The 25,138-nt window shown below is 49.9% G+C and overlaps 8 protein-coding genes across 8 annotated transcripts; 6 read left to right on the forward strand and 2 right to left on the reverse strand.

The window, feature by feature from the left end:
• Window positions 1-1,453: 1,453 nt before the first annotated feature.
• On the forward strand, window positions 1,454-4,632 carry N7496_009143 (uncharacterized protein; the record flags this gene model as incomplete). Its single annotated transcript, XM_056702057.1, has 10 exons — window positions 1,454-1,480; window positions 1,534-1,930; window positions 1,995-2,296; window positions 2,379-2,494; window positions 2,545-3,325; window positions 3,481-3,845; window positions 3,946-4,030; window positions 4,081-4,245; window positions 4,307-4,414; window positions 4,480-4,632. 10 exons carry the CDS (start codon window positions 1,454-1,456, stop codon window positions 4,630-4,632), a joined length of 2,499 nt encoding a protein of 832 aa, XP_056551057.1.
• An 844-nt stretch (window positions 4,633-5,476) lies between these two features.
• On the forward strand, window positions 5,477-7,557 carry acuM (gluconeogenesis transcription factor RDS2; the record flags this gene model as incomplete). Its single annotated transcript, XM_056702058.1, has 5 exons — window positions 5,477-5,799; window positions 6,179-6,381; window positions 6,446-7,197; window positions 7,255-7,448; window positions 7,506-7,557. The coding sequence occupies 5 exons, from the start codon at window positions 5,477-5,479 to the stop codon at window positions 7,555-7,557; spliced, it is 1,524 nt and encodes a 507-aa protein (XP_056551058.1).
• Window positions 7,558-8,222: 665 nt separating this feature from the next.
• On the forward strand, window positions 8,223-11,750 carry N7496_009145 (SPO22/ZIP4 family meiosis protein; the record flags this gene model as incomplete). Its single annotated transcript, XM_056702059.1, has 16 exons — window positions 8,223-8,271; window positions 8,328-8,381; window positions 8,444-8,685; window positions 8,739-8,985; window positions 9,039-9,112; window positions 9,164-9,251; window positions 9,305-9,356; window positions 9,404-9,439; window positions 9,498-9,729; window positions 9,783-9,913; window positions 9,963-10,114; window positions 10,231-10,470; window positions 10,523-10,680; window positions 10,743-10,937; window positions 10,988-11,257; window positions 11,310-11,750. The coding sequence occupies 16 exons, from the start codon at window positions 8,223-8,225 to the stop codon at window positions 11,748-11,750; spliced, it is 2,661 nt and encodes an 886-aa protein (XP_056551059.1).
• A 581-nt stretch (window positions 11,751-12,331) lies between these two features.
• Window positions 12,332-15,584, reverse strand: N7496_009146 (WD40 repeat domain-containing protein; the record flags this gene model as incomplete). Its single annotated transcript, XM_056702060.1, has 2 exons — window positions 12,332-13,877; window positions 13,936-15,584. The coding sequence occupies 2 exons, from the start codon at window positions 15,582-15,584 to the stop codon at window positions 12,332-12,334; spliced, it is 3,195 nt and encodes a 1,064-aa protein (XP_056551060.1).
• A 955-nt stretch (window positions 15,585-16,539) lies between these two features.
• N7496_009147 (2-deoxyribose-5-phosphate aldolase) lies at window positions 16,540-17,325 on the reverse strand (the record flags this gene model as incomplete). Its single annotated transcript, XM_056702061.1, has 1 exon — window positions 16,540-17,325. One exon carries the CDS (start codon window positions 17,323-17,325, stop codon window positions 16,540-16,542), a length of 786 nt encoding a protein of 261 aa, XP_056551061.1.
• A 427-nt stretch (window positions 17,326-17,752) lies between these two features.
• Window positions 17,753-20,128, forward strand: N7496_009148 (transcription factor domain-containing protein; the record flags this gene model as incomplete). Its single annotated transcript, XM_056702062.1, has 4 exons — window positions 17,753-17,821; window positions 17,870-18,079; window positions 18,134-19,952; window positions 20,004-20,128. The coding sequence occupies 4 exons, from the start codon at window positions 17,753-17,755 to the stop codon at window positions 20,126-20,128; spliced, it is 2,223 nt and encodes a 740-aa protein (XP_056551062.1).
• Window positions 20,129-20,562: 434 nt separating this feature from the next.
• rrg9 (mitochondrial ribosome assembly protein RRG9) lies at window positions 20,563-21,375 on the forward strand (the record flags this gene model as incomplete). Its single annotated transcript, XM_056702063.1, has 1 exon — window positions 20,563-21,375. One exon carries the CDS (start codon window positions 20,563-20,565, stop codon window positions 21,373-21,375), a length of 813 nt encoding a protein of 270 aa, XP_056551063.1.
• Window positions 21,376-21,976: 601 nt separating this feature from the next.
• On the forward strand, window positions 21,977-24,605 carry N7496_009150 (putative intracellular protein transport protein (Sat1); the record flags this gene model as incomplete). The annotated part of the gene is made up of 4 exons (XM_056702064.1): window positions 21,977-22,520; window positions 22,581-22,977; window positions 23,129-23,664; window positions 23,722-24,605. The coding sequence occupies 4 exons, from the start codon at window positions 21,977-21,979 to the stop codon at window positions 24,603-24,605; spliced, it is 2,361 nt and encodes a 786-aa protein (XP_056551064.1).
• Window positions 24,606-25,138: the final 533 nt, after the last annotated feature.

A 25,138-nucleotide genomic window follows, 5' to 3' on the forward strand; every position in this document is an offset into this window, starting at 1 on the left:
TCTGTCCCCCCAGGCTGGGTGAGAGGGGCGTTCGTTCTTGACATGATACCAATTTTTCTTTGTATAGGAGGGAGGCTTTTGTGATGATGTTTATTTCTCTGCCTCTCTGTGATCTTTCTGTGATTTTGTTCCCCGCTCTGAGATGCCGCCACATATTTTGTATCTGCGGGGACAGTCAAATATTCTCTGTTCATACCATTCAGCATGAATGCTACATAATGTCGCGTTGCCATGATCAATTTGGTAGTCGCGCTTTTCCGCTTCAAGTTCCTATCATTACATTCCTATCAGTATAAAAAGGTCTGCATGGTTCGTCTAACTTTCTTAATATTGTTCCATCGAGACAGGTCATGCGAGACTTGTGTTGAGCGACATGGTTTGAACTTCCACTTCTACTGCAAGCTACATTCTTTCGTACAGGTACCTTGGCGAAGATAGAACCTAGGTGATGTCTGGTGAATTAACCTTAATCAAATACAGGAGTAGGTTCCATTCATATCAATGATCAGGCCGGGTGTTAGGATTTCTCCGAAAGCAGCATTTACTTCCAGCCATTTACTTAAACTAGAAACCCTCGGGCGTACAGAGCCTCTGAGTTCAATTGTCTTTATCTTGCCTGTCGGTCCCTAAATTTACCCAAGCGCACCGCTACCCGTCAATTGGAAGACTCTTCTGGATATATATTATCTCGATCCGTCTTCCTCGTTAGGCTGGTGCCTTGAAGTATATTTTCAAATGTCCTTGGTTTTAAAACAAAGGAAGAAAAACAAGCTTTCCATAAAGTGCTATAATAGAATTAATGTTCTTATTGGGGTTGCCTATTTTGAGCCTCCAAGGACCCGTCGATCAAGGGTTTATGTAATCTTGGCTCAACTCTGACTGCCAGCTAGAATTGAAAGATTATTGCTATAGGCGGCCTAAGATCAATTATTCCGAAGCTGATTTACATTCCTCATTATCAGGCCCCCAGACGTTTAGAAGAAGCCCCTCCACAGACGCTAGCAATCTCCGAAAGGCGTGGAAGATTGATTAACCTAGTGCGTACTGGATAAAATGAAGACTTATAGCCTAGTTCTGAAGATACGAAGATACACGGGTCAGGGACGGAGGATTTCTCGACCTATCGCTCGTTTCGACACGATTTGCATGGCCCCGCTCGGTTAGGGACGCTTGGAAACTCTTATTGGCAGTCGTGGCCCCAATAGCACTTCCCTCTCCTTCTCCCGCATTCATTTCCCCTCTGGTCTGAAACCATTCTGGATCATCACTTCCATAGGCTTGAGCCCCAAGCTTGAACCAGAAAGTTCGCATTACGAACGGGGTTTATGGAAGATTGTCATTAGTCTTTTCTACTGTCGCCTACACTCTTATCCCCCATCGACCCACCCTCACACAAGCGTGAAATATATTACCATCCCTGGGCAGTTGTCGAAAGGTCATACACTTCGAAGAAATGCCTAAGGATAAATTTTACATGCCTGTATGTGCGTGTGTCTAAGACCTGAAGCTCAGTCTCTAATATTTTCTTTACAGGAAACATCGACCCCGATAGATGACGGGACCCGGCGCCCCATACCTCAGCCGGGGCATCGTGGGTTTATGTTTGTGAATACCCAGGCTGATGTTTCGCCATTTACCAGCATGAGAAGGGAAATCAAGTCATTTGTTGCGAAAAAAGCCAATCAGCGAAGGAAGAAAGAGGCTATTGATCGGTTGAAATCGTTCCAGCCGTTCAGTGCCCGTACGCCGCAGCGAGAAGAGAACGAGATGGAAAACGTTCACGGAAATAACACACAGTTTCCTCATTCGATATATGATAATAGTATACTGCCAGTCAAAGCATCCACCGTCATCAGCCAGAACCATGCCGACCCTTTTCTCGCTAACCCTGTGCCAATGAACAACGCCATGCATGTGTATTTTCATCATTGTAGGTTATCTACTTTACCATTAACTTTATCATATTCGCCGATGGCGCTGAAAATGTTTCTCAGACAGATCCTACGTGATTCCCAAAACGTACCCGTTTAATGCTGACCGGATGAACACCTGGTGGACTGAAAGGTCGCTCGTTTCCCCGGCGCTCCTCTACACCAAACTCTGCATCGGGGCTGGACATAAGGCGGCTCTTGAATCTCGCAATGGTGTTTCCTCTGTAGTTACCCAAAAGTCACTCAGAGATTGCATAAAGTTTCGAACAAACGCCATCAGGGCCTTGAACGATTTACTGCGGAATCCCGTAACTGCGGTGGCAGAGTCTACAGTATTAAGTGTTGGTTCAATCGTAACAATCGAGGTATGGAGTTCCGATCTGACCGATGAATGATTTATGTTCGAAGCTCGTAGGTTTCCAAGTTGCTAACTCGTAGTCTGCTTAGACTATCAATGCCGAATTTGCGGCTCTACAGACACATATGAAAGGCCTGGCTACGCTTATAGAACTAGCTGGCGGTCTTGATGCATTCGAGTACATGACACTTTCCAGCGTATACCAGTACAAATCCCCTTTTTAATGTCCGTTGTCTTCTTCGCTAATACGACCAGCGCTGTCTCGGGGTATGCTGCCCTGCAGAACAAACCGCCGATCATCCCAATGTCGGCGAAATTTCGCAGCGAGGTACTTCACGAGCCCGCCATTTTTCATCCAAGGCCTAATGAGGATCACGCAATCGGATTCGTAATCCCACCCTATATCGCGACTCTCGGCTCTCGCTTTGCTGCTAGCTCCCCATGGTACACAGAGATTTCTCCATCTCTGAAGGACTTTCTCACGATCTTCACGAGGCTCATCCAGCATTTCGAGCTTGGCAAAGTATATCCCGAAATCGTAGAGCCTACCGACAATGAGCTTTTCGCCATCTTTCAACACGACTTCCTCTCCGCTATCCCTGCCAACAATCCAACATTACACACGAGCAATGATTATATTAACCCGCCTATCCGCTACTCTATTATAATATACTTATGGGCCTGTGTCTCTCATCTCCAATCTCTGCCTATCGTGCGCCACATGGTGGAAACCTTCAAGGACACTCTTGCACCCCGAGTTCCTTACCTCTTGGTGGCCGCGCCTGACTTGCTACTCTGGATGCTTGTTCTAGGAGTGTTAGCGTCCAAGGGTAACAAAAACACACGCTCATGGTTTGTTCTTCACTCTGCGCATGTGGCGCGGCGTCTTGGCATCAGCGATAGGAATCAGGCACGACGTCTGCTCGGAGAGTTCTTTTACACCGATCAGCCTGAAGATCTGGGTGAAGGGTTGTGCATTGAAGAGGTGGTGGCTTCGAGTGTACGTATATGTAGAAGTAACGATTCCGGTTTTGACGTACAGTAATTACTCCTATGTGATAAAAGCTCCTCTGAGTGAGGTCTGAAATAATGATTTCCAATAACCTATAATCAAACTCAAAATACCTCAATTCGTTTACAAGTAGGTCCAGACCAGTATGCCGTGTTTATTCGGAGGGGCATGTACATTAGCGGCCGATCTCACGCCCCACCGCCCTGTTTTGGGCGACGCGTCTAGCCGGCCTCGACTTCACAAATGATCAACACCACAACACCACTCAGCACGACACCACCATGCCTCCCAAGCGAAAGCGCTCCCGCGATGGAGATGCCGGTAATTTGGAAAACGACTCTCGCAAACGCTACGCTTACTTGAAACCGAGTGTGCGCCGCATCCCTGAGAAAACCATCAAGACAAAATGGACTACTCTGCCAGAACCTGTTCAGGATAAGGTCCGAGACTTGTTCCATTCACTCGAGCGGCCAGTGATAGTACGCCAGCAGAATGAAAAGAAGCGCATCGAGGCGCAGAGTGCGCTTCGAGCCGTGGTGCACAAGTATGTTTACATTCTCTCCTGTCGACTTGCTTTACTGGCGAGCGATCAACCTTGTCGCAGTTGTCAATTACTCTGTTGCTGACTTGTTTTGAACCGATAGTCTTGGGAAACGCCTACCTCGAATGCCATTTCCGCCCATAACAAAGGACTCCAACTTCGACTACGAGTCTGCGCTCGCCGAACATGTACGTTCCACATCAACGATGACCCGACGAATAGAGTTGACCATACACAGCGTTCCCTAGAGGCCAACTTCGCCACGGTCAAGGATAGCTCGGATCTCCTGAGAGCTGAGATTGCCAAGGAGGAGGCACTTCTCGCCGATGAGAAATCGTCGCTACAAGAAATGGAGAAGAATGCCAAGCGAGCGGAGACCGAGAGGAAGAGACAGATGAAAAATGTAGGCGTAAACCCCCTACTAGAATGACGGACGCAACGATAACTGACATTGATGTTGCTAGGAACATCCTGTTCTGCGCCAGCTTGATGAGCTACCACAAACCAACCGCCAAGGGGGCGCTGAATTTACACTTCTGGATACTAAAAAGAGCCAAGTAACCTTGGACGAGGTAAGACTCTTCAGCTCTTCGTTTACTACAGGAACCTCATATTCTGACCATCACCACCAATCTAGCTGGACGATGACCCCGAGATTAAAGCGCTGATGAAGCAGCTGCATGGCCATCTTCAATCGATGCAGAGTAATACCGCACCACTGGCCGGACTCAAGGAAGCAGTCACCCGGTCACAAGCAGCATTGGACTTGTACTCTACCCCGAACGACTGAAAGAGTATCCGATAGATGGTTCAAGATGCAGAACGCAAGCCCCTATCTTGGGCGACCGCCGCGACAGGAGTTCGCATATGCAAAACTCCGGGAGAATGGCCAGATTCCCCACAACCTCACAAACGCAAGCAGGTCATAACCTGACCTTGACCACCCGATGCTTCCCAGGAGATCCCTGTCCTGTGCTCGGATCTCGATGTTCTTGACTAGGCTACTGCCGGTAGCCTGGGACTCCCCGCGCACCGAGACGACCTCCAGCACACGTGAAGTTCGGAGTGTGTGATGCGGTACACAGAGACAGTACGAAGTCCGACATATCCATCCAGCAAATGGAGGACAGATGCTGGGCTTGTTAGGCGAATACTAACTAGTCTGAGAGATGCTATTGTTCGGAGCTCGCGTCATGTATTCCGGGAGGTACATAATGGTATCTGATCCCAGGGCCTTAGAAGCTCTACAATCAAGACATTGTTCAAAAATCACTTATACGTAGGGTGACCCTGTAATAAACATGAATCCTAAGAATCCTAAATCTAGGTATCAGACTATACCGAGGTGTCTGACCTCTCGGCTTACCACATCAACCTACTGGTGATCACCAGAATGCCCTGGTGCCTGAGGCATCAACCCGTATACTCAGGCAGCCGCGGCCCCGCAAGTCGGCGCATGCGGAGAAGTTCGGAGGGGTTGCTCTGACTTGCCCGTGACTCCGCTTTCGCGAAACTTTGACGTTCTAAACCACTTTCAATCCTCGTCTGTATCTCGTTGCTCTACTTCTTGAGGCAGTGGTCAATGTCTGCTGGCAGTCATTTTGCCCAGGTTTGGTGATTTTCCGCACTTCGCAATGACAGAGAAATCCGCCTCGGGATCGGGCGCAATGTCCGACAAGAATGCTGCGGCTGCCAAGTCCAAGGATGCAGGCAAGGATGCGCGGGCAAAGGACTCGCCAGCGGCATCTGCAGTCAAGTCCGAAACCTCTGGCACAGGAAGTCATTCCAGCCCAAAGAAGCGCCGCAAGGTGAATCACGGTAAGGTGCCGTTCGTGCGGTATGCAACAGGGATCGTCGGGCGCAAAGCCCTTCGAGGCCTGGTTCGCATGGCGATTGACAAGTTGATTTTACTGACGAGTGATGCATATTCGCAGCCTGTGTCTATTGTCGACGTTCGGTAAGTTCTCCGATTCATTCAACATCGTGCGCATTCAGGCATACATTGCGACAGTCCTTCGAGATCTGCCGCTTCAGCGTGTCTATTTTCATACCCAGTACACAGTGAACCTCTTTGAAGTAATTGTTGTGCTAACAGAGGCCTCTTGGCTGTGTGTGACAGCATATGACCTGCGATTCGGTACGACCTTCCACTCCCATCTGAGCCCCTCCAACCCTTCAGATCAACCACAAAACCGGCTGCCCAACGCTGGTCGCAACCCGGAGAAATGTACCTGCTGACCATCTTTACCCGCAAAGGAACGACCCTGTACTCGCTGTATAAAACGCAATATCGGCCATCTGTGCCATGACGAACCCCGTGAACCCACAAAGCGCAGAGATCAAGAACATTCGGCTGCGGACGAGGAGGGCTCGTCCAACAATGAGCTGACCAACGTTCAAGGCATGCGAGCGAGTGTCGATCTCCCCGATTCTGCCGGTCAACAAATTCTCCCGGACGGTACGATCGGAATTGCGCCTTCTTCTGTGCAGCCTCCGAGCATTGCCTCCTCCGGTCAAGGTATTGACAACCCTCAGCAGCGTGAGTGCCGCGCAGGGTTCTACTTCTGGGCATTCTTCGAGAACCGACTGACACGGAATCTTAGTGATGGCGTACAACGACTGGCTGGGCGGGCAAAATCAATTTCAAGACATGCATTCGCTCCATCCTTCATACATGTTCAATGCGCCTGAGGTTACTAATGAGTACAACTTGCTCGGAGATTTCCCCAGTAATAGTCTGTTGGATGACGGCGCGCTGTTCCAGGACCAGAGCATGCAGGGCATCTACTCGGATCCAAGCCTCATGAACTCTATGAACACAGTCGGTGTAGCAAACGGTTTACCCCCACCGGCCCAGCTCCCGCCAGCGGCCCAGAGCCAAGAACCTCAGGGAGATTCCATTCTGCGCCCAACTTCTACAGTGGGCAATGACAAGGCTCGCGAGACATATTACATGACTGCAGCCGACCCGTCCGGATCTGACCCGCCAGAGGAGCGCATGAACAAGCTTCTCAAAGCCAAGTACGATGCAGGACTCTTGAAGCCTTTCAACTATGTCAAGGGCTACGCCAGGCTCAACCAGTACATGGAAAAGAACATGCATCAAGCATCTCGACAGAAGATTCTCCGACAGTTGGACAAATTCCGACCCAAGTTCCGGGAACGCATGCAGAGCCTGACTGATATTGAGCTGATACTTGTGGAGATGTGGTTTGAGCGGAGTCTGATGGAGTATGACCGTGTATTCGCTAGTATGGCCATCCCGGCCTGCTGCTGGCGACGTACCGGCGAAATCTTCCGTGGTAACAATGAGATGGCACAACTCATCGACGTGCCTATAGAGAGTTTGCGCGACGTAAGTGATGCTGAAATCATTCATCTTCCCTTTTGATCTTTACTGATGAATGTTAAGGGCAAACTCGCAATCCACGAGTTCTTCGTTGAGGATCAGCTCGTGAGCTACTGGGAGAAGTTTGGTGCTATTGCCTTCGACAACACCCAGAAAGCTATGCTCACCAGCTGCACTCTCAAGAGCCCAAGTAACCCGACGGGCGAGGGCATCCCATGCTGCTTCTCCTTCACCATCCGACGCGATAACCACAATATGTACGTGTCCTCCAGCCTGGGGTTCGCGATTATTAGGAACTGACATGCTCTCGATAGCCCTTCTTTGATCGTTGGAAACTTCCTACCCACGCAGCGGGTCCACAAATAGACGCCGTTTTAGGATGCTTTCAGGCTTCGTTTCGTTTTTTTTTTGGGATAGGCAGGGTAAAAAATTGCGGGCATGCTTTCTTTCCACTGGTTCTCGTGTCTCTTTCTTTTTGTGTTTTGATTCCCCGAGTCTGGAGGCTTGTATCCTTTAGTCTGAAAATGTGCAACGCCCGCGGTGTATCATATTCTACCGTTATTGATCAACATTGAGATCTTCTTCGTTAAGTGGAACCTCTTTCAAGGGCGTAGTCTTGGGAGAAGATAAGTGACGTGGTGAGGTGAGCAGGTGACCGTCCCGTTCAACCCTCACTGGCCTCGACCACCTCAATCTTCCACTTCCTCCTCTACATTCCACTAAATTCAATTCCAACATCTACAATTCAATCCCTCTCTGTGTCCATTCCAATTCCATTTCACAGGCCTGTCATTATGGTATCTCCTGCAGCTGGTGTCTTGGCAGGCCAAGCAGCAGCATTGGTCACTGCAACACGCCAATGGCAGATCGAACCTCTCACCAATGCCCCTAAGATCGACCTTGAAGACTCTCTTGGGGCCATCGAGGAACATATTTAAACAGTCTCTAACACGGCGAAATTGTCAACATCGGACCGATCACGGTTGGATTCAGTGGGAACCGAGCTATGGAATGCTTGTCGCATCCAAGTGATGGAAGCTAATCCGAGCAACAAAGACGCGGAGGCAATCAACAACAGAGGTATTTCCGGCTTTCCAAAGTCAATAATGCAGATAGACTCTGACGGACATTGACAGTGCTGGCCATCGCCGTCGCGCTGCTCGACTTTGCATCGCCGTTGAATCCGCCAGGTACCTGATAACTAAACAAGTATCGCGAACACTCACGAAAAATGGACTGATTTGGTACACAGGACATATCAGGGTTCTAGATCTGGCATTCGAAGCAGCCCGTGTTTGCATGGGTACCTCAGCCCCTCCACATACGCTGACTGCAACTGATGAAGCGGCAGACACTGCCTGTCTCGACTGTGCTCTCAAAATACTCAAAGTGGCAGCGAAGCGACTGGATTCACTCGAAGCGTCTGTCCCAGCCATCGATCAAGCTCAGCTGAGCGCTCTCTCTGCCGAATACTACATGCTTCGCGTGCATTTAGTAAGGCTCATTGATATCATCAAATTTGCCTTCCTGCTAATCAGATTCGTCAGGCTTGGCAGCAGGGTCGACCTGACATTGCTGATCACCTCTTTACGAAAATCCCGCTGAAGGGCGCAACCAAGGATCACTATAATGTCATTGGTGAATGCATTTGCATTGGTCGAGGTGCACTGGAAGCTGGCCAGTACGACGCTGCAATCAAGTGGCTCGAGATCGCACTGGAGGAGCTACAAGAGAACCTGGATTATCAGGGATTGGATTCGGCAAATTTTGAATTGCAAATCCGGCATACACTTGGTCAGTCTTGGTATCAAAAGCTACAGGATATGGAATTAGCTGATATTTCACAGCATGTGCCTATATGAAGATCGGTACACCCGATGCAGCCGAGAAGCTTGAGGGGCAAATTGCTGTGCTCAAGACAGTAAGTAATTAACTTGAGCTGGACATGGATCGTGGCTCATCACTATTTCAGAAGTATGGCGAGAATCCTGCCGTGCAAGTCCTCGAACTTGAGATCATTCGCCGTGAAAAGGAACCGAACAGTGCCGAATTCTTTCGGGGTAATGTAACTCCTCTATTTTAGTATATGCCTTTCGCTAATACATTTTTCTAGTCTTGAAAGCTATAATCGAGAAGCTCGATTGGACTGAGGAGTACCTGAATGTGTAAGTACCGTTGGTTCAAAGTGTCGCCATTGCTAAAGACTTTCCAGAGTCCTTGGCTATATCAAATATTCGATGCGCCTGAGGTATGTGTGCAATTTATAGGCTTCTTCCATAATTTCAAGCAGCTAAACTTCGGGCAAGCATCGGTCTCGCTTTCGAGATGCACCATTTGTTGCTAAAGTCCCTACCATGCGAGAAGCGCGAATGGATAGAAGAATGCTTTCTTCGGGTTCCGTGGATGGTCAGTTCCACGACCGATGAGCTGGATATCCCGGAAGAGGCGTGCAAAACAGCGATGAACGATGCGTTGGCTTTCCTCGAAGATCGGGGAATCGAGAGCATCAGCCAGGAGGGGACTCATGTGTTCTTCACGGTGGGACCTCAGAATATGGCTTTAATCATGCATTTTACTAACCAAGTTTTTAGATCCTTCTGAACATGCTTGAAAGCCCAGAGACCTCTTCTTGCCGGCACATTGCTGAGAAGTGGTGCCAGCTCGCACTGGACACCAAGGTCTTCAATGACTGCTTCACGTCCGCCAAGTTTAATCTTCAGAAGTACATTTACGTTCTTTTGTCTGCACTCTAGCACTAATAATGTTTATAGAAGATTGGCCACAATTTCCTTCAGCAACAACGACTTTGTCTTCGCCAAGCAGACTTTAGATCAAATAGTGGTTGAAAACGAGACAAAGTCCGATCTCCAAGTCCAATGCCTTCTCTTCAAGCTTGCACTACACGATGAGAAGGATGTATACTGTGAGTGATCCGAGTGGCCTGTACTTGAAAATCGTGGCTAACAAAGCGAGCAGTGAAGGACTATGTTTGCAGGTTGTCTCATTCCGACCACTTGGAATTCCTGAGATGCTGTGCAGTGGAGGCAGACAGACTGAACAAGTCAAAAGCGGTCATTGACTGCATTCTGGAGTTTATGGATTTGACAACTCTTCTTGAGAGCTCTCAAGATAAATCGCTTGTCGAGGAAGCCAGATCTGATCCTATCAGATCACGGTCAACGGCCGATATAATTAGCTTCCCTCTTTCAATGCTCTCGTCGGCGATGGAGAAAAAGCAGGGAGTGTCCGAGGAGAATGTGCTTGACTTAGTGTACTCAGGTAAAGCTCAAGTGCTCGGCCTCGTCTTGGACTGCAAACTAATTTTTCTAAGTCCTTAAGTATACCAAGCAAGGATTCAGCAAAACAGATCTCTCAATTTCGATTCATGAGTTGGAATCAATCTGTCTCGATTCTTATAACCTGACCCTGCATATTTTCAACATGTTCCCGCTGGAACGCTCAGAAGAAGCCCTGCAAATCACGAAAGAGGTTGGTCTATCACTATTCATCAGAACACGCTGGAGTCCGCTCACATAATATCATGATGTCAGATCATCAACCTTTCAAGACAACGATATGAGTCCATCCAGACCGAAACTCCTCAATCGGTGCCATCGAACAGCCAAGAAGAGAAGACAGAGAAACAAATGTCTGTCCAACTAGGCTACATCGCTTATCAATTCTTGTTCCTGGAAGTCAGCATACGTGCCCTTTGTGTTCGATCTGAAATTAATTCAACAAGCAAGGTATGTTCGACCATGTGACTTCATCCGGGCACGACCCTGATATCTCGTAGTTCGAACACTACACAAAAATCATCAAAGCGATCAAGTCAATTCGAGAACAGGAGTCGGAGTACTCCGAATACCATCCACTGGATATCGAAACTCTTCGCAACCTCTCAGCAAACGAGTTCGAGGCTGCCATTGCCCTGGAAGATTGGAGTGGTATCGTCACGATCATCGAAGATAGCGAGAGCTTCTTCGACGCAGCTCTGTTTGATCATTTCATGAATTGCATTCTTACCTTTGAAATGGCAGATGCATACAAGGCTATATTCATCAACGTATGTCCTTACCAAATGCTAACCGCATCACTCATACTAAATCCGTGAATAGGCAATGGTGGAAATCATGCGCAGAGCTGGGTCCGACATGCCAATCCTTCTCAATAACTTCCCATCCTATTATCATCATCTATTTACATTCGCCCTCGCCGCAGCAAACCCCGAAACTCCTACGCAGCTCCTCGATCTATCCTTACACTGGCCGGGGGAGTACCACGAAATGGCCGATTCAGTCATCGACGAGGTGCTCACCGCAACCGCTGAGCAATCCTTGCCATCAGGATCTGGACAGCAGCGCGTGTATCCTGTTGAAGAACTTGGGTACCTCGCGACGTCCTCGTTCAACCAGGCCATGGACTTTTATTCCGCGGAGAATGATCAAGCTTGTCTGCGCTGGGCTCGGAAGGGTATTCTACTCGCGGAAGCGATGCGTACCCCCGAGGGTGAGGAGTTGGTTTGCCTGTTTCAGACGCGGCTGGAGGGGTTATTCTAAGGCCAGTATTGACTGGTTTTGCATCTTTCCCACTGCATGGTTTTCAGAAGGTGAAGAAGAGAAGGCACGAATTTATCACAGTAGGAATAGAATTAAGCATCGGGAGTTCTAAAGGGCTAGAGTGATACTATGATAATCTTGAATATCAATTGCTAAAACAAAACAATCCGACGAACAAAGAGAAAGAAAAAGTGTCTAAATGGTAAATATAAGCTCTGGAGACATAGCCAGAAACGACTTTGATATAATAATGTGGGTATCATCAGAAGAGAAAACAAATTATGGCAGTAAGAAGGAAAGGGGAAAGATATGAAGAACGAGAGAAACGCGCCCTGCTCCACAAGTCGGAGAAAGGGATGCAATAACAATGGGGAAGAACGAAAACGGAATAGAAAGAAAGTATTAAGTAGAGTCGCCGAATGCCATGGGTTAAAGATGAGAAAAGAAAACAGAGGCAGAGTAGTCAACTTTGTCCGCTGGTTTGCGTGTCTCACACCAGTAATGAGGAACCGATGTGGCTTGAGAATATTGCGATCATGTTGAGGAATCGAGTAGAGAGAATAAGGTGTGTAAAGCATGCTTCATTCATCGCCGTTAGCATCATAAGAGCGACTTCTCGAAACCTGCCGCATCCCTTTATGTCGTAGTAAAGGAGTCGACGGCATATGACGAGGAATATGCGATGACCGAGAAGAAATAGACGAATAGCTCGGCTTCCGATCCATGTCTTTGCCACTACTATCCGTCTCCGTCTCGCCACTTTCGTCGCTATTCTGGAACCGTGCGCTGACAGCCCGCAAGGTCAAGTTCAGCTCCCGCTCGAGTTCCTTCTGCGAGTGAAGTTGCTTTGTCGAACCGTTGAGTTTCTTGCGGTAGGCTCGGAGACTGCGGCAGAGTTGTTCGGTGGTCATTTCGAGGCTGCCAAATTCGCTGCGGCTGGATGCTTTGGCGCGTGTTCGGAAGTCCATCGAGGTACGGCGATTAGTGCTCTTTGCACTGCTGGGCTTTTTGGATGCGGAGGAGTATGATTTTGTCCTGGGGCTGACTGGAGACGGGGATCTTCGGATGTTGTCTGTTGGGGTGAAGGAGATGGGGGAGCGACGGTTTGGAGGAGATGGCGTTTCGGCGAGAGAGTTCTTCAATGTGGACGGTGTCAAAGATAATTTGGACATCCTCCTGGTGAGTGTCGGGGAGCGTTCCCGAACGGGAGTTGGCGTTCCCAAGGGACCCTGGTTGTCAGGTCGCTGGAAACCAGCTAGTTCACTCCGCGAGAGGACTTTTCGGAGTGGAGGCTTGGCAGCGGTCGATTCTTTAACGGGGCCATCGTCGTCTCGTCCATTTTGGCCAAGCTCTGGTGGAAGATGCGGCTGGATACAGAGGTTCCAGATCATCAGGATACCGTCCATGCCGGCGGAGATCAGACTTCGCTTGGTTGTTGGGCCGTCCTCGGAATCTTCGCATTGTTCAAGAAGCAGCGCATCACTGACTCCCTCGGTATGACCGAATTCACCGGTGAGCAAGCTATCTTTCTCCAAGTCATAGACTCGAATCGACTTGTCGGTGCTAGAGACTCCGATCAGAAGCTTCGGGCTTTGACCGGGGATCTCCGACGTGACTGTCAAAGAGCTCATGATCACTGCATCATTCGTTTCAGAGTCCAATGCGCGGAAAGAGTGCAGTTGTCGTCCTGAAGGGATGTCGAACTTGGAAATGCAGCGGTCCATGGTTGAGACGAAAAGAATATTGGAGTCATCGGGACAAAGCGCCATGGATATCGGAGACGACTTCATGGTAATGACTCTGGTGATGAGATACGCAGTGGAAGTCCCACTATCTTCGTCTCTAGTGGCACGGTCACGAATCAGGATCGTACGATCACCGGAGCTCGAGAGTAATTTCTCGCCCTCGTTAAGGAACATGATTTGTCCTACTGCCCCAACGTGATCATCCATAGTTTGCACCAACTCCAAAGTTGAGTCTGTCTTCTGGAAGAGTTGCACCATGCGATCACGGCCAGAACTGGCCACCAACCATGTATCCTCGGTTTTTTGAAGAGCAACATCCGTAATCTCGCCTCCGTGAGCGCGAGCTTCGTCGATGCACTCCCATTCTTCGCCCGAGTAAACCCTGAACGAGTCGTTAGCTTTAGGCGCTCTAATACCGTGGAATGAAAAAGATAACAAACCTCAGCACACCGTATTTATCACCTGCCACGAACCAGTCTGCATTGTCTGCAGCTCTCAGAACCTTCAACTCGTTGGGTACATCCTCGTCCCCTGCCACGCTTTGCTCGACCACCACCGTCTTCGAACCAACACATTTACCGCGTGCATCCCAGAAATTGACCGAGCCATTGCGGGACCACGAGAAGAAATCTGCCGAGAACCTGTTGGGCACCTGGAGCGGACGAATGCCAAGAACTGGGTCTCGATGCGCTGGCATGGAAGTCTCCCCAGGATCTTGCTCGCCTTCATCGGGCAGAGTCTCGATAGGGTAGATGTGTATCTCCCGGGTTGCTTCTACCGTAACCAGGTGTGATGATAGACAGCCCATGCAAGTGATGGCAGGTGCCTTTGATTTCTTGTCCACCACAACCTTGTCCAACTTGGCAGGAGATGATGGAGAGGAAATAGAAGATGTTCGCAAAAATTCAAATGACAATCGCTGCATTCTCCTGCCACGCCCACCCAGCCAGATCGACTCTCGGTCGAAATCCACCGTCAAGGATGTGACGGCAAATCCAACCTGCGTGACCACGGATAATCTCTGGAATCCATCACGATCGTCGATGAGGCAGACAGCTCCCGATTCGGTGCCCACGACGGCTTCTTGGTCAGAAATGCTACTGATACAGCTGAAAGTGTGATCGTTCAGCTGTCCCAAGAGACAATTCCTGCCAGACAAGGCTTTCGGGGCCGGGTTTGGCGACGGAGCCCCGTCCGCAGTCAACCTGGATTTTGTCGGAGATACCGGCCTTAGAGTTGGAAGCCGCCATACTTTGACATGGCGTACACCGGTAGTAACCAGCGTTTGGCCTACCCAGCACATGTCGCGAACAAAGGAGGTGCATTTATTCGTAGAATGGAGTCTTGCTGATCCATTTTTGAGGTTGATAGCCCAAATGAAAAGGAACCCATCGTTGGGGTTGCCCAGAGTTGCCAAATATTGTGAGTCCGGGCTGAAAGCTAGGCTACACACCCCAAAGGTGTGCTCGCTGAGGATGGATAGGGGAACATCGGGTAAGGCGTCTCGGGCGGTTGAGAATATAAGAACGCGTGGGTTGTAGCCAGTCTCCCCCACGGCCAAAAACCGGCCATTGGGACTGATAGAGACGCTCGTCACCGCTTTGATCCGTTCTCTGGATGACCAAGCGCGGGGACTGCCATTGTCGGCAGCTTCGTTGGATGGTGAGCCATTGGGGACGTTGAGATGCGGGTTTGAGCGAATGTGGGACAGGGATCGCGATCGGGGGTCGGGCGTCGTTGGAGGAGTAGATTGATTGTAGAAAGATGTCGTCGTCGGGTTTACGCTCGTTGCGGACGGGCGAGCTCGAAAGAAGCGTTGGCAGAGGATTCCATCGTCGTCGAGTTCGGCAAGTACAGCTGCAGAACCGGCGCACAGCGCAAAGCTCTTGCTCTGATCGTGACTGGAGAAGCCATTGGGGGTTATTGTGGTGGTTCCCAGCACGGTCTGGAGGGACAAGGTCGATTGATGTGAGGATTTGCTCGGGGAACGAGCTCCAGGTCGAAGAATGGGAGAATTGGACGGGGTGATTTTCAAGGCGCCAGGACCGGCGAGTTTGGATTTCGCGCTGAGGGGCGCGGTGGTGGCCATCGGGGAACTGAATGGGCGAAAAAATCAGGGTCCCCTGAGAGCGTGGGGTCTTAGCATTTCAAGTCGAGGGCATTCGTGATCGGGGCAGATCAAGATCTCGGGATGATCTCAAAAAGAGGGGCGGGAAGGAGAGGGGGGCGGGCGCAAGGTGAGATGAAATGACGGAAGTACAGTGGGGGTTGGGGAGGAGGGAGTTGGAGTGTGGTGATCCAAGCTGAAAGAGTAGGAAGATGTTTAAGGGAGTGACAAGCTTGAGGTGAAAGCGAAAGGATTGAGTTGAAGGTGAGGATGAAGAAGCATCGGAAGGAAAAACACACAAACATGGAGGAGCTCCCATTCCACGCTAAGGGCGCTGATCATTCCCAGGCGATCGCAGGAATCCAGCGAACCTCGTTTTCGACTGGTCATTTGTGGGATGGCACGGGCCGAGTGGGCCTCTAGTACAATAGTAGTCTACTGTAGTAGACAGTTAGAGAACTAGAGAACTATCCTAACCTTAAGATGGAGTATATTTGTAGTATGTCTATCCTAGTAAACTCGACTGCAACCCGGCTTCGTTGTTTATTTGGCCCGAACTAGTGGGTCCAGGCCCTGGATAATCAAACTCGCTTCTTACTAGTCCGTTTGGTGGAAATGAGGGGGGATTTTGAGCCATTCCTGTTATAATTTCAACTATCAACTACCTATCTATAGGCAGTCATAGAGTGTAGATTTAATCGGCTTGAATGATCTAGGTATTGAAGAGAATACTGGCTTTCCGTTAGGTAGATCCACGGATCTATTTTATCCCCGCCAGATGGGAGGTATATATATCTCCAGCTATTGGATGGATACTAGGATATTTGCATATGGCCATCATCCATCAATATTTGTTTCAATTTACATTTAAACCTATTTAGAACGATATATCTACCAAGAAACAAAATCATCGTACCATTCACTTCCAACAGTTACATCAATATCCTCCCGCCTTCTCCTGCATCGGCTTGAAGCTAACTGTCGTCGGCTCATCGCTAATCCCACGCTTCTTGGCTTCTTCCAGAATAGCCACCGTCGCCGTAGCACCAATTCGAGTAACGCCCAGACTCATAACGTGCAACAGGTCATCAAGCGTGCGAACACCACCGGCCGCCTTGATCTGGACCTTGGACCCCGAGTGCTGACGCATCAGCTTGAGATCCGACACCGTCGCACCGAGATAATTGTACGAGCCATCGGCTTGCTTGACAAAGCCATAGCCAGTCGAGGTCTTGACGAAAGCAACTCCAAGTTCGGTACAGATCTTGCAAAGCTGAACGATATGCTCGGGCTTGAGATAGTCGTTCTCGAAGATGACCTTGAGAATGGCCCCGTGGGATACAACCGCGCGGTTGATCTGGTCAATTTCTCGAGTGACATACTCCCAGTCTCCGCCGAGGACTTTGCCAACGTTGACGACCATGTCGATTTCCCGTCCACCAGCCTGGGCAGCAGCGGTGGCCTCTTGGACTTTGATTTCGGTGGTGCTGTTGCCGTGGGGGAATCCGATCACGGGGCATACCAGGACGTCGGTGCCTGATAGCTCCTGAATGGCTAGCGGAATGTGATATGGTTTGACGCAAGCCGTGGCGACGTTGTTTTCTCTCGCGATCTTGAGTCCGGCCAGGACGTCGGCGTCGGTCATTGTAGGATGGAGCAGCGAGTGATCGATCATCTTGGCAAGCTGTGACAGGGTCACGGAAATGGTGTTGTTGGAAGACATTTTGGTAGAGAGTATAGAATCAAAGTTGAGTAGAGTGGAATCTTTCTGGTTGATTGCTTCGTTGCAGATGGGACTGTAACATCCTTTTTATACTTGTTCTCCGCAGTCTTCGTTCCGTCCGGTGGAATCATTTCCTCTTTGGTCGCCCCTCTGTATACACCCAGTTCCACCGGAACAGAGAGCAGATCGCCATGGACCACCAATTCTCAATAGTTTAATGGCTGAAAAATTGTCCTACGCTTTATGCAATGTAATTTGTCTATTTTATACATGATAAATCATCAATTGTTCAGTCAATGCTCACGTAAACTAGAGGAAGTGGTGGCCATTCTCGGGCTTTGTCATCCGTTCCACCGGAAACATTACCATTTCGAGTCAATATTCCTGTTCTTCCGAACAACTCGCTCACCACACCTTCCCATTCACAATGGCGCCTCGGGCAAAACGGTCAAAAGTAGGCAGTGCATGCCAGAGATGCCGCCGACAGAAGCTCAAAGTGAGTCTACTCTTCCCATCTCCGGTCGATCTTCGCTAACCTTGTTAGTGCGACATTAAACGCCCATGCACATTATGTGTCCGTGCTGGGGTCGACTGCCAGACGACAGACCAGTGGCGAGTGATTGAAACGCCGCAGAATGACCAGGGGAAGAAGATCAACCCCAAACGCAAGCGGAGCCTGGGAACAGAGCACTCTGATGATGCTGGCATCACCAAGCAGCGGTGGTCTAGTTCTACCATGTCGTTAGTGGAAGGAGTATGTAATTGTACTGGTATTTTGCCACTGATACATCTACTGACATTCAATAAGGCATTCCATTTGCATAGCTCTACGACACCTGACACAGCTTTGGTGACCGCTTTGCCGGGTAGTCAAAGACTGCATCGCTCAGCGAGCCCGAGGCCAAGTATCACGAGCCCAGCTGAGAGGAGGCTTACCGGGCCTCATACCTCACATTCCTGGCCACAAGGACCACGATCAGCAGTAGCAGAGTTGGTCTCACTTTTACCTCCACGTGATGTTGTGGCTTTGCTGGTGGACACTTACTTTGATCGGATCCACTGGTTCATGCTTATTTTCCATCAAGATGATTTCAGGAAAACCTGGCAGCAGATGTATGATTTGCCCAAGGAGCAGCTGATTGAGAACTGCCCGAATCCAGGGTTTATCAGTACTTTTCTCGTCGTGATTGCCATTGCATTACATTATGCAGGCAGACATAGACAGGATTTACTGCAGGCTCATGGTATATCCCCCGTGGATTTCAAAGAGAGAATACTGTCAACCACCCGGGCCAAGATACTTGACATCGTGTCTCTGGGGTCTTTAGAAGCAGTGCAGACATGTGTCCTGTTAGGTACTTACTATCTGTACCATGGCAAGCCAGAGCTGGCATGGCCAGTCTGTGGCTGTGGATTACGCATTGCCCAAGCTTTGAATCTACATCGAAAATCGCCACATGCAGGATCTATGACACCCGAGATTCACCGACAAAACGAGACCCGCAAACGTTGCTGGTGGGCTATTTACGAGATTGAAACATTTTGCTCCATGTCCTATGGCTATCCGCATAGTATCAAGGACTCGGATTGCGACGTGGAGTTTCTAGACCCGTCGGCCAAATCTGTGACTGGTCAATCCCCTGCATCATTTAGCGCTACGCATGGATGTCCAACCAGCCTTCTCTCGTACAAGTACTTGATGTCCAAGCTTTCGGTACTCATCAATGACATTCTTACTGATCTGTATGGACTCGGGTCCTTGAAGGGCAAGAGCCAGCAAGGCAGATCGAGTGGCTCCTCCGGTCTTCAGAGTCTTGTTCGAAAAGTTTCAGGTCTTGACACTCAACTACGGAAATGGAAGGCTGAAATCCCTGCTGTCCTACAGCTCAGTGATGCCGGCACTACAACATATACTTCGGCCGATGAAATGGACCAGGACATTGGGGCCTCTGGCCCCAGGTTCGAAGCTCATATTTATCAATTGCAGGCTCTTGCCCTGAAACTTGCTTACGAGAACGCTATCATTCTGGTCCATCGTCCGTTGTTGGCGTACAAGTCGATCTCTTCGGCAGAGACCGAAACCGAAGAGCCCAATCACCCGGCCCGAGACACAGTGAGGTTGTCACTACAGTCATGCCGTGATGCGGCCTTGGCGACCTCTAATATCGAGACGATACCCATCTTTTCTCTTGCAGCTGATACCTACGCAGCGGCATTCATAGGAATGCACACCTTCACAGCTGGTGTTATGCTTTGCGTTTTGATCAGCACAGAACCATTGGGCGCGCAATCTCATGAATCCAAGATCGGATTACGCCGCCTGCTACGTATGCAGTCACTTCTAAAGTCACGATCACATTCAACTGTCAATACACAAGGCCTAGAGATCCTGGAGAGATTGACCAAATTGATCATGGAGAAAGAGTTGAAAGAGATGTTGAATTCTTCCGAAAATGAACCGGGCCCTATGCTCCACACCAACGATTCCAGAGAGGAGTCAGTCATACAGAATTCGACTGAAAGTGATCAGATGCTTTCCACAAATGTTCCGGTTATGGACGACGATGCTACGTTCAACTACATAGAGGACCCAGTCATGTCACAAGCCCTCTTCGATTTTGATCAAGGTGCGTTGCCCAGCTTCTATCCCAGCTGCATAATTAACAAGATCCGTACAGTACTCTCGGGGAGTAACATGAACTTTCCACTCGAGCCTCTTTTCCCAGATCTCCTTGGCCCTGGGGGTGGCTTTGCTCCGGAACAGGGATGGATCTGGGGGTTTGACAGAATGGGCCTGTCTTGAAATTTGTCTGCAAGGGACAACGAGTAGAATAGAACTTTATTTGAGCCTCGGATGAATAAATCCACTTTTGTTAGAATGTTTCCGCAATAAGGTTCCTATCAACTGTCCCGATTTTCTACTCTTTAAATGACGTATGACAGAAGAGCTGTCAAAATATCAACGACTGTAATCTTACCAGCTTTTCAGCGTAGGGTGACATTCTGTCAGCATGGTCTCTCAAATGCAAAGTACTCGTGTAAATAGCATCAATTAATGCAATCATTCCATCCTAGACAGTAGTACGATAGACGATCCAAAAAGCTTGGCATTTCGATTGGTGCCCGACTTTTCAGGAACGCAATTCCCTATCTTATCGCCACCGCGGAATTTCCTTTCGCTGTCACCTTCAACTTGACTCTTCATCAACAACTCTGAAACCTGGACTTATATCTATCATGGCCACTCAATGTGCTGCATCGGCCAAATTGGCCTTGCCATCGCTTCTTCGCAGTGTCTTTCGCTCGGAGTTCAGCCGCGACCTACGCCCTACTTGCCTCCGTGCTTCTCGTCCCTTATTACAGCTTCAACACCGAACGTTCAGTTCGACTCCCAGGGCCTTTCAGATCCAGATCAATCAGTCGCCTGATCTAATCCCGACGTCGGCCCCTCACCAGACATCTCAATCTATTACCACTTCATCCCCCTCAGCTACACCCGCAACCGAAGAAACCACGGCGCCCAAGTCGCTCCGTAAACATGCATCCGACAGGACCAAGAAGCGAGCAAAGAAAGAGAGACTCACCCGAGATGACTCCAAAACTCAGAACAATGATCGAAAAAAATTCAGCAAGGACCAGAAGCTTGACAATGCGAAGAAGGCCCCCTTCAAACGAGAGAAACCCGACCCCTGGCGAACTCAAAAGGATGCTTTGGACAAGAAATTCCCCAACGGGTGGAATCCACCAAAGAAACTCTCACCCGATGCGCTGGAAGGTATTCGCCATTTACACGCGACCGCCCCGGACCGTTTCACGACCTCCGTCCTCGCGGAAGAATTCAAGGTCTCTCCAGAGGCTATTCGCCGCATCTTGAAGAGTCGATGGAGGCCCTCGGAAACCGAGGCCGAGGATCGTCGCAAGAGATGGGAGAAGCGACATGAGCGGATTTGGAGTCGCATGGCTGAGTTGGGTCTTCGGCCCTCGACCAAGGCTTCTCGGCCGTATTCTGATGCTAATACGTTGTACAAGCCTGGCGAGAGGGAGTTCTAGTGTGAGCTAGTCTCGACCGCTACGGCTTTTATTGTGGTTGTAACTGACTCCAATCTGTGTACTACTATATCACTGCATAGCGCTGTATAATAACTTGTTTCTCCACCGCATGACTGCCTCTCGCGCTTTGCACCCTATAATCCCGGAATTCATCCTTAGACTTCTCCATAGTCGAGTATCCGGACATGTAAAGAGATATACTTCGCGCGTGATTTAATAAATTTCAAGAACAATTGACTGCAATAGAATCGCAGCATCGTCTTACTTGATTCATCTTGACCTGGTAGTGTCACAGCGGGGCAAAATAGGAGTTGACAGGGAACAATGCACTAAGTACTGGCAGTCGGGGCCGCAGCTCCTAGCGGAGAGGCGCCACCACCCCAACTCTTCTCCAAACCCACCTCGGTAGCATTCGCATGGTCCTACTCCTCGACCGCGCCGACCACAACGACCCTCATTATGATCTTTCCAATCTGACAGAATGCAGATGTTAGCAACCCGTCTGAAGTTCGGTTCTAAGCAGTGATCGTTGCGCGCATCCTCCCTCCCGAGATCGAGTCTGGAGCACGGCCTTCGGACCACATGCTCACGCCGCGTCGCCATGCCGTCGAACATCCAGGTTTTTGTGAAATGGAAAGATCAGACAATCTTCGCAGGAGAGAACGTGGAATGCACAATCACCTTTAAGAATGTTGCAGACTCTGCTTCCGAAGCAGGTCAAGGGGGTGAAGGTGGTCAGCATCAACGGAAGCTCTCTCGTGTCGCGAACCACACGAGTAACTCCGGCTCCGACTCGTTCTTCTCGTTGAAATCACCCCAGGGTCTCTTTTCGGGGAGGAGATCATATTCTATCAGCTCCCAGAGGAAACCCTTCCACCGGACCGCCTCGTCATTGAGCTCCCCGCTCGTCTCCTCGCATAGCTTCCCGCCGACCAGCGGCCCCTCCACCCCTCGAAGTTGGCAACCCGGCCACAGTCATAAGCGATCAGTATCAATTCTGTCGATTGAAAGCGAAGGATATCCTGAAAAGACACCGCCGCCGCAGAGCTATGGCCGAACTCGACCGACTAGGGGTCATGGACGCTCAGCAAGTCTACAGGTTGCCCCTAGGAGGAATGACAGCTATGACGATACATATCGCAAGGGTATCATTTTAGGACAGCTCCATGATATTAATCACGCAAGTGCTAATAATCTCCCACTAGTGTCGAGAGCTCCCATACGCGGTCCTCCCCTCGCAGAATCCCCGAACGAGTCCGCACCGTCCGCACCAGGTAACTTGAAAGTCGATACTTCGCACCTTGGACGAGCAAGCCGGCGTGGCTCTCTTGCTACAAGCCCCGTTGCCACAATGGAGCCATTACGGGCCCCACCGCGAAGGACGCAGCTACCAGCTTTCGACTTCAAGTTCCTCTCCCGCCCCTCCTACCACCGATCCAAATACCAACCGCCCTGCCCTCTCCCCTTCTCCAAAGTCGTCCGAAAGATTCCCTTCTCCCGGAAAGCCGACATCAAAAGACTTGACCGCATTGACAGCGCCGTCGCATCAGCAGGTTACGCGAATAATCTCGGCTACAAGCGTGAATGGAAGCAGCAGGAGTAGTGGGGAGTTCTACTCGGTCAGTGATCATTCAAGCGAGACACTGGCGTCGGAGTATACAAATTATTCAACACAAGCACCACGGCCGCCACCTACCCCGCGACATGGACGGCATTACTCGAGTGTAGTGTCACCTACAAAGCCATCTGATAGCCAGGCGCTACTCATGGGCTATGCACAGATCAGCGCATCGTTTACAGTGGATGGGTCTTTGGTGAACCAGTCAGTTTTCGACGAGGTCAAACGGAAAGGTGTTGTTGGTGGTCAAGCAGGCACAGGCGGGGTGCCTGGACGGCCGAGTTCGGCGAGTGGAGATCGGTCACGCAAAGGTGGCGGTTTCTGGGGAGCTCTTAAGTGGAACGCGATTGAAGAGTCTATCAATGGACTCCTGTCGAACAATGAGCTTGATGGCCTGCGGGAAATGCGCGGTGTTGCTTCGTCACGATCTATTCCGTTACTGTCGACCCCGCAGTCGCTTCTTTTCGTCGACCTACGATTGGCTCCCGGTGAAGAGCAGTCGTTTTCATTCTCTTTCGCTCTTCCCAAGGGACTCCCGGCGAGTCACAAGGGCAAGGCGATCAAGATTGCTTATAATCTGGTCATTGGTACTCAACGGCCCAGTGGTCCTAACGAGGCTCAACGGGTGAATCGCATTAATATTCCATTCCGCGTTTATAGCGGCGTTAACAGTAAGACCACTTATGTCTTGGGATCAGTTGAGCTTTGGATTTCTAACAAATGAACAGACAATGGAGACGTCCTTGGCCATGACCTGATGTCACCGTATGTGATCTTGCGTGACGAAGCCAAGGTGCAAAAACTTGGACCAACAACACCCGTGACCCTCAAAAACCAAAGCATCAGTGGACCGTGGCATTCCGCTGGAGAATTTCTTTCCTATGTGGACGAAATTCTTGAGCAGCGTGCGCGCTCAAATTCGCTCTTCCCACCAGGGGCGCTGTCAGAGAGACGGTCAAGTTATGATGGCCCTCCTCCACATGCCCTGTCTTGCAAGGATATAATTGATTTTGCCATCCTCCGAAGCAATCAGGCTGTACAGTCCCGACGCAGTCCCAACCGATTCGAGATTGCTCGTGACGGGAAACGGATCGCCGTGGTTGTGCTCAATCGCCCTGTCCACAGACTGGGTGAGACCGTCATTGCCACCGTTGACTTCGGCGATGCTGCTATCCCAAGCTATGCTGTGCGAGCATCACTCGAGACCTCGGAGAAAGTAATGCCTACAATTGCGGTCCGGTCAACTGCAAGCATTCACCGAACCACTCGCCGCATCCATGCATCTCTATTTGAGAACACTCTGTACGCGACTAGGGTTGTGTTCAGTCCGGCGATTCCCATTTCCGCCACACCCACGATCCTAACTAGCGGCGTGACTCTGGACTGGGATTTGCGATTTGAGTTTGTCACGCCAAAATCAAACGGCGAGCCCGGTCATGGGCCGTCCGGTACTCAATTGCTCGAGATGACATCCTCTGATGATCGTGGCAAAGTTTTGTCTGCGATGGAGCATTTGGGTTGTGAATCGTTTGAGATTTCCATTCCCTTGACGGTATATGGTGAGACTGTACGTGAGCAATTGCCGGAAGAGAACGTGGGGTATACTATCTAGAGAATTGTGATATATTCCATCTCATGAATGTTTTGAGTTGTCTTGTTGGCGCCTGCAGTGCAGGCTTTCTGTTTATTCAAGCTAGATATCCCTCAATGCTGTCCGTGGATATCATCCTTGTCTACGCCATGTTTGTCAGAGCTTGTGTAAATATCCATTGTTGCCGTCGCCATTCATTTCCTTTTGGGCTTCGAAACGGCCATGCTTCTCAGAGCCAATTTGCGTTCTGTCTAGAAACTACTCGGATCCAAGCCATCATCCATGGGTCTAGGAACACCAATCGGCAAATCCCACCCCATACTATCTAGTGAATTCTCAATTCGCCCAATCGCGAGTCAAAATACGAGGACGGACCCGTCCCTGCCTGGAACGCCAAGCTTCTGCCTGGTTTCTGCCTGACTGGTCCCCGCGCCAAGTGGTGGATTAAGCTCTCTTCGAGACGGTTCGGGTTGCTATAAAAGGGGCAACATACTGCTATCTTTCTTTCTACTTCGCTCATCAATTAAAATACCCATTCTTTTGGCGAAGATGAC

This window comes from Penicillium cataractarum (genome assembly GCF_028827025.1).
Source record: "Penicillium cataractarum strain IBT 29864 chromosome Unknown utg000008l, whole genome shotgun sequence".
Classification (NCBI taxonomy): Eukaryota; Fungi; Ascomycota; class Eurotiomycetes; order Eurotiales; family Aspergillaceae; genus Penicillium; species Penicillium cataractarum.